The 8633-nt window shown below is 38.3% G+C and overlaps 2 protein-coding genes across 2 annotated transcripts in view; one reads left to right on the top strand and one right to left on the bottom strand.

Moving 5' to 3' along the window:
* LOC103523532 (protein lethal(2)essential for life-like) overlaps positions 1-1915 on the top strand; it is a 3200-nt gene extending 1285 nt beyond the window's left edge. The window contains exons 2-3 of the mRNA XM_008488570.2: positions 4-189; positions 1041-1915. Of these exons, the coding sequence (XP_008486792.1) occupies positions 4-189; positions 1041-1226 (372 nt within the window). The 3' untranslated portion in view covers positions 1227-1915. The remainder of the gene's footprint in view (positions 1-3; positions 190-1040) is intronic.
* Positions 1916-4857: 2942 nt separating this feature from the next.
* LOC103523530 (guanine nucleotide-binding protein subunit beta-5-like) lies at positions 4858-8470 on the bottom strand. The gene is given in 9 exon segments (XM_008488569.3): positions 4858-5709; positions 6132-6298; positions 6487-6583; positions 6999-7015; positions 7018-7044; positions 7047-7136; positions 7555-7647; positions 7995-8148; positions 8405-8470. Coding segments are annotated over 9 exon segments (723 nt in total). The 3' UTR covers positions 4858-5697.
* Positions 8471-8633: the final 163 nt, after the last annotated feature.

Here is an 8633-nt window from a genome sequence, read left to right as displayed (position 1 = left end):
GAGATCTCCATCAAAACCGTGGACGGGTTCATCTTGGTGGAGGGGAAGCATGAGGAGAAGGAGGATGAGCATGGATTCATATCCCGTCAGTTCAAGAGGAGATATCTCCTCCCTAAGGATGTGGAAATTGAGAAGGTTACATCCAGTCTATCTTCCGATGGAGTTCTAACCATCACCGCACCCAAAAGAGTGAGTACAAGATTTTACTTTTTCTCTCTTAAATTAAATTTTCAATTCTGACGGTCTCAGGGGGTAAAGATGGATCGCTTCTAAATTTCATTTGTGGGTCTAGATTTTAATGTGCATGTGCATCATTCGTGTTACCTATTTGAAGTACAAATCACCGATCAAAATGAATTTCGCCACTGTATAGAGTCCCTTTACCTCACAGAAACAACAGGAGTTTTCGTTCGTCTGATACCAAACCTCGGGGGCATCAACCAATTAATTAGTCTAGGCTCTAGGATTTAGGAACTTGAGAACTCTGGGTCCTACCCTACCATGGTATCACTGATATTTCAATGTTCTTTCTCTATCAATAGTGTATAGTTTTCTGTTAAAACAGGCTAATATAGCGGTTGTCAACCTTTTTCTCGTCCGCGTACTCCAGGGTACCCATACCTAGGTTAATGTGTACCATTACTACTGAGTGCTACCCCCCGGAGGGTCTCTCGCGTGCCCCGGTTGAGAATCGTTGGTTAATGTGTTTTATTGATCTATTTTATTACGAGTACGTACATATTATAATTATCTAAAAGGTTAACCTTGTGAATTCTATCAGTTACTGTCGTCTCTTCATTTCAAAATTTAAATGGAAATTTGGAGTTACGGAATAGAGTAATCGCGTGCCCCGGTTGAGAATCGCTGGTTAATGTGTTATATTGATCTATTTTATTACGAGTACGTACATATTATAATTATCTAAAAGGGTAACCTTGTGAATTCTATCAGTTACTGTCGTCTCTTCTTTTCAAATTTTAAATGGAAATTTGGAGTTACGGTGTCCTCCATCATTATACATATTATCCTTCTTGTTGCAGACCCTGCAAGACAAAACCACGGAACGACCCGTACCCATTGTTCAGACTGGGGTGCCAGCCCTTAAACCCCAGGCCCCGTCTAGCAACTCTTCCACCCAACAGTCTCAGCCCATCATTACCTCTCCTACCCCGAGTGTGTGTGGCGATCCACCCCGAGAAACCAACATCAAGATTGAGCAGCACTGAATACACCCTTTCTTAATATCCGAGCCTGGTGAGACTCAAGTCCAACAACAGAGAATGCCCAACGATAGCACACAATAAAGATCGCACCGATAGTAACCCTAACGATACAGAATCAGATCCCAACGATACAATAACACAACAATAAAATAATATCCCACCGATCTTAACCCTAACGATACAGACGGATTCTAAAAAACCAGATCCCAACGACAAAGAAACTAGAACTAGAACCCGGAGATGGTAATCTCCACAATACAGAGCCCTAAGCCTAACGATCATGATCCCAACGACAGCTCGAAACCTTGTGATGACAACAGAAACCCATTGATATCTCTTTTGTACAAAATATTTAGTAGTATTCTTGCATTTCAGTGCTATCTTTTCATTTTTCAATGACTTTTACAATCGTGGAAAGACACAGCACAGAAAATCTGTTTTTCCCCTCCAATGAAGAATTCACGAAAGAATGTCTCTGCTCCATAGTATAGGCTTCTTACCCTTCGATTTTTTTTCTTTTTTTTTTCAGGCGCCTTAACTCCTTTGACCTTTTATTCAGGAGCATTGCGTCAACTTGCTTAACTCTTCTTTCCTTTAAATCCATTATTAGTAGTGCAGTGTTTTACTGCCAGCTTCTTAAGAGCATTTTGAGTGGTATACAACTATACCCAGATAGATATCATCGGCCCTAGTAGAACCCTACCTATACTATTGTTGTAATTTTGTTTATTATATTTGTTATAAGAACCAAATATTTAATATTTTTATACCAACAAATTTTTCCTCTCTTTCTTTTCTTTCTTAGAAGTTACAGAAGTTGGAGGGGGAGGGGGAATTAGCAAACGGAATAAAATGTAAAGTGGGCGAAGGTCTGTAGGAAACATGAGTATCTGGCCCACGGGCCCAGGCCCACCTTAACTGAATGGTTTTCCGTTGAAATCCCACACCATATGTACATTGTACTTGTTACTTGTTCCTCATAGACTTATTTCGTGCTGGCGTTACACATTGGTTGAATGCTGACATTGCTGACGCTAAAATGTAGTAAAATACATGTTCAATATAATGGGAGATCCTTGTCATTCACCAGTTATAAGAATTCCAGTCAATCAGCTCTTCTGTGATATCGATGTACATGAGTACATATACCTACACAAATAAACAAGAAACATGCTGGTTTAAAATCATTAGTAATCAAATAACACTGAATAATCTTAACAATGACTTGGAAACTCGAAGAGAAAATGACACCGACACTAGAGGTGAGTAGTGTCAAATAATTTTCTAGGTCGCTTAGAGTTTTCAAGTGTCAGAAAAGTTCGATACAAAGATTCATAATTGATGAGGAGCCCCTCTAAGCACTACCTAGAAAATTCAAATGCTTGAACTGCCACGGCAAATTCTCGTGAATAATAAATAAGCACCACACTTCAGGTAAGTTCAAACACTTTTCTTTTCAATTGGAAAGCTCCATTCACATTAATATTTTTCAGGGCGCAAGGGAAAAAGAGAATAGAGCATGGATATGGGATTTTAAAAGTGATATTTCTTCAAGTAATACTGCACTAGTCCCAGTAGGTATGATGCACTTGCAAGTCAACCTTGTGAATTCCTAACAGTAGTAGGTAACATCAAAGTTAGACGCATAATCCCAAGTTTCAGTCTGCTGTATAACACTCAACTTGGTGTTTCGCACCCATGTAATTTCTCTAAACAGCTGTTTATGAAGACGTAAGCAGCAAATTTTGGAGACGGACAGGTTTTAGCGGAACAGAAAAAAAAAATGACTTCAAAAACGATGCACGAGTATTGTTACTCACTGTCAGTGGACGACTCATAACAGATGTAACACCTAACACACGCGGAACCATAATCAGACTTCCATACAAATTACAATAATTATTAATTGGGGAGAATAATAAAAACAGATCAAATAATACCTATATGTAGTTAAAGAAGTCAAGAGTTGAGTAATGTCCTAATAAAAAACATATCAATAGCTATCAGTCTATCACACCTGATATCTCATTTTTCATTCAGTTCTGAGGCTAGAATGTGAACGGTTCTTTTTCTTCCGATAATGAGGGGGTGTTCTCAACAATTCATAAGCCCCATTGATTTTCTCGCTGACCTCGATACCTGTCTTTTATGTTCTGTCGCCATTGCTGGCATCTGTAAAAGTTATCTCGAGGATTTTTAACTGAGATTGACTTTCACATTTCTTCGTTAGATTTCAGACCGTCTGGGTTTCATCAAGTTTTCATGGACAGCACTAGAAATTGAATAAAATTTAAAATAATAGCAGTATGGAGGTTCTCTTCATAGATCGCTTACATAGAAGTCGCCATTGTTTGGTCCAAAATTATATCGATATACGGTAGCTTACACCAAGATAATCCAGATGATTCCAAAGTCTAAACCTGAACAATGTTCTGCCACATGAAAAAAAAACTTACGAACAGTTACACCAGACGCTAACAGTAATTGGACTGTACGACAGTCAATGACTTAACAATGATGAGGGAAGAAATATCAAATGTGCGGTTGAAGTTTGTTGTTCGCTATTATGAGAGATAATGGCTAGCGTCAGACTGTTGACTTACATTAAACATGCTCCTCAAAGTCAACAGAACATAAATTAATGATCTACTCATTCTTTATATTAGACTCAGCAGAATCCCAACTAATATACTCGTGCAATTCAAAAGAAAGAAGAAACCCGTGTATTATTTCAAAGTGTTGCGTTCTTTTAGAACAGAAATGTACAATACATGAGGAAAACTCCACGGAAAAGAAAAGCTGTGAAACTCTTCGCTGTCAGGCAATCTGCAGGTACATAGGATACAACATCTGTTGGAACCAAAAACGAGGCAATATCGCAATACCTTCGTGATAAATTACAATTTAATTACTTTATTTACCTCCTGTTAAAATGTTATCATGCAATTAAGTAGAGCCAACACTTGTGTTGTTGTAGGTTTTAATGGTTTTATGTGGAAAATTGCCGATTGTACTCATTTTCTCTAGTTTCCATTGCTATAAACACTTGAACCAGTGAGCAGAGGCCATGTATCCGTGTTACAAGCATATAAATCTATAACTATTGTATCGTTGAATAATTCACTGCAAGGCAGCTGCTGAATCTTGTTTAATTAATAGTATGTCCAAACAATAGATCACACAGAACTGAGGAATTCGCTCATCCTACAACCTATATGGAACATCTGTCTTCTGATTGATCCATTCAATCTACAGCAGCATAATCTTAATTAGCCCTACAATCTACACAAATTGAACCTATAAATTCTTTAATCTGAAATAGCGCTACAATTATGACTTTTTATCGTGCCCTATTAGCAGCTCCTAGTCATAAAATGATTTTTCTACTGCAATACACCTGAAGCAATATGTTCGATTGAAATCCTAATCACAAGTGTAGGATAAAATAATCATACAAAGATACAATTTACTATTAATTCTTTTGAGACTAATCATTTATTTTCTTAGCATAAGTAAATAGAACGAGGAATTATTAAATGCTTCTACCTTAAATTAAAATAGATATTCAACAATAAAATATGGAAACAGGGTAACGTTAAACAAACAATAAAATATTAATAATTAAAACACATGAGGGCTACGGGATAAATATAAATACATCTAGCTATGTAAATAAAGTAATCATTGAAATAATAGTAATACAGGGTGAAACAGAACAGGTTTCATTCAGTGGCATTGGCATCATGGGTTGGAAGAATATTGTGATGAATGTATTTCAGGAGTCCTAGAACATTTCATATACCTATTCTTTATCTTCCATTTCCGATAAAAATATGAAATTTTCAAGAATTTACAAAAGAAATGATAGCATAATTTCAACAAACGAGTGTCAAGTTTTAACAAAACAAAGATATTAGTAATGTGTTACAAAAACTGAATACTAGTTACTAGACCATAATTGATTGAACGTTAAAATTATGGCTACCCACTTTTTTATGGATAACTACGGTTATTCTTGAATAATTTTATTGTGTACTTGATATCATAGATGGAAAAAATTGTATAACAAAGCTGGAATGATTTTGAAAAGAATCCAATAAATAATCAGAGACATAGAGATAACCAAATCGAGTAAACTCGAAATTGAGTCAATTCAATAGACATTTACCTCGATCCTGGAAGTAAACAGTCAATCCCTGAGTTGGCTTGGTTATCCTGGACCTCAGCAAATACTGCATATACCTATTTTTACTTTCCTCATCCTATAGGGAGGAAAGTATTTTAATATTAACTAACTTAAAATTAAATTAAAATAAAACTTACATTAGGGGACGTGGGAGACTACACTGACGTTCTACAGAGGGAGAAATGCAAACTTCCTGTTCTCTTCCTTGAGGAAGACCAGGGCAAGGAACTTCTTAATACTCACTCTGGAAATGTATCTTAGCAAGGAATTAACGTTTCGTCGACCAGATTAAGCCCATATCTGAAACAGAAAGCCAGATCCAGAAATCTATTACATAATTTGAGGACAAAAAGAAATTCGGACACTTGTATTAATTTGAGGATAAAAAATTACCAGATGAAATGTTCCGATTCAGACATACCTCTAATTCTCGATGTACCTTTACAATATTAACTTTCCCTTACAAGGCTGAGTGCACCCTGAACTCCAAGCACAGAGTCGAAAAAACTTCGACCCCGCCGGGAATCGAACCCAGGACCGAAGGAGTACAAGCCTAGTGTGATATCCACTCCGCTACGGAGGCTACTTTGGGAAATTAAAACTGTAATGTAAACCTCACATGAAGGGGTAAACACTTCGATGTACGAAAAACTTCATCAGATAAATAATGCTCTTATATTTTCCGGGTTTCACAGGGGTTTCGAACCCTCGACCTTTCTTACCCGTAGCGTAGTATCCCAGCTGCCTGACGAGAAGGCGGTGCCATCAGGCGACACCTGTAAGCAGGAGACTCGATTCTCATGGCCCATTAGATGATTCACTCGGCAGCATTTGAGAGAGTCCCATACGTTGATAGTATAATCATTGTAGCCGGCGAACAGTAGACGACCTGAGAAAAAGCAAAGTCAAATTTGGAGTACTGTGACAGGCTGCATTTTAAGAAGCTAGCCAGCCTAGTTAGCTTGTTTGATAGCGCGTCTGCCTTTTCTAATCCTACCTATTTATCTTTGATTTCGGGACGATAAGACCTCTGTTGCTACAATTCCCTCTATCCAACCTGTTGAAGAGCACATTTACCACTGACGGAGAAATCCACGGAGGTTGCACCAAACAAGATGCTATCCTTCTTATAACAAGCAACTTCTTTATCTGCACGGAGGTCAAACAGACGACACTGCAAGAATGAAACAGAACCAATAATTAGTTAAAATATCTTGAATGAAACACAACAAATCGCACCCTCAGAATTCTATGGTGATGTGTCGAAAAACTCGATTTTTGTTTTATTACCTTATCTTACTAAGCAAAATGAGATCTTTCGATTGGTCTAGGAATATCTCTACGACTTAAAGTTCAGACTGACAAGTCTCTTTACTCCCGCAGTTTGATGAAGTTTTTGAATAAATTCACATGGTTCTTCCCCATTTTTTTTTTTTTTTTTTTTTTCACCCTTTTTTTTTCAGCCATCTTAAAATGGAGCCACTGTGAATTTTTCGGAGCCAACTAGTGTTTGCTTATATTACCTAGCCTAGGAGTTGCCTTCCACATAAAAATCTAAGGGTCGCTGGTTCGAACCCCGGCAGACTTACCGTAGCATCATCAGAGCAGTAGCTACTGCATCTCCACTAGGATGAACTTAACACTGTTCACATCCTCTGGTGACCCTCGAAGGGTTGCACGCAGTAGCCAGTTTCTCATATCCAGATGTCGCACCAGCTTGTCATACTCTGTAATTCAGATTTTTATTTATTTATTTTGAGAGTTGAAAGAGGTACGTATAAGAGAGTTGAGAGGATGATAGTAGATGGAAATAGGGTACGGAGCAGACCGAAAGAAAAAGGTGAAAAAATTGCGTAATTAAAGATTGCGGAGAAAGAACTTAATGGGGATTGAAGTGCAACAGTAGGGTCCTGGACTGGAAAGAGGCTGGGCGAAAAAACGCGACATCACTTGAGTGGGAAAAAGGTGTAGAAGAGAGAAGATAGGATAGGAGGAATGCAGCCGTTCCGAGAACGAACTTACCTGTTTAAGCCCCGGGCCGGGAATCGAACCGCAAACTATATCGAGGCTTTTGAGGACTCAGCAACACCTCTATTTCTCTGTGAATTCAATTCTGCAGTCCACTTGTGAATTTCCCATACATACCCCCGGTACAAATGTGTTTTCCAGTCTCGGAAGGGGCTAGATCCAAGTCCATAAGTTCCCAGGTGTGTCCATGAAAACTCTGGCCAATAGTGACTAGATTCTAATATCATAGGGCACATGTACAGTCACCATCCAGTGAGGATCTGGAAAATAATAAGAACTTTTCCGATTTTAATAATTTTTCTAGGTAGTAGAGTTGGCGTATGAGGGACTACAGGGAACATACCAGCCTGTAGTTTCCTTTGCTAAAGAAATTGCAAAGGTTGAGTGGAGAAGGGCATATCCACTCGGTAAATATTTGTAGCCTAACACAAAATGTCAGGACAAAGCAATCACCCTAGTTGGGATTGAAAGGCTGACGAAAAAGGTGACCTCTGTCTGCACGGCACGGGAAAGGCAAAGAATGAAGAAAAGAAGAAGAACGGAGGTTGAGTACTCACCTGCTGTATCGGAGTTAGGGAAGATGCAGCAAGAAGAATGAAACTGGTGTGTGTAGCCACTGTCTTCTTCGTTCAGGGCGAGAGCGCAATCATGCTGCCAGGGTGCTGAATAGCAGTCACGATGGGTGCTACTGTTAGTTATCGAGCGAGCCTGCTGGCGCATAGATAACAGATGATCATATGAAACTGATATAATACTATGTACAGTACAAAAGTGTTAAAGTATTATCCCTAGAATCTGAATGAATATTATAGGGAGCCCTTCACCACATCGAAGACCCCATCCCACAGAGATTGAACACATGACAAGAGATTACACGTACATAAAGGAGATTAAACGTATTCTACAGGAAATTAAACATCACATAACAGGAGATTACACGATACGATAACAGGGGTTTTACACGTACATGATAGGAGATCACAGTACAATGATAACCTAGGATAGACACAAGTGTCTTGGAGATAGTAGACATGATGACAATTTTCTATATCTTATATTTATTTCGTGACAATATGATTAGTGATTATTACTATAAGGAAATCACAAAGGTTCACGAATTCGGACGAAGGTTAAAAGGATTGTTCGTACTCACATGCTCATTTCGAGGAAATTTGCAACCCCTATTATAAGTAAGA

Source organism: Diaphorina citri, unplaced genomic scaffold (genome assembly GCF_000475195.1).
Source record: "Diaphorina citri unplaced genomic scaffold, Diaci psyllid genome assembly version 1.1 scaffold25629, whole genome shotgun sequence".
NCBI lineage: Eukaryota > Metazoa > Arthropoda > Insecta > Hemiptera > Psyllidae > Diaphorina > Diaphorina citri.
Note: the sequence above shows the minus strand (reverse complement) of the source record. Positions and strands in the feature narration are given on the sequence as shown.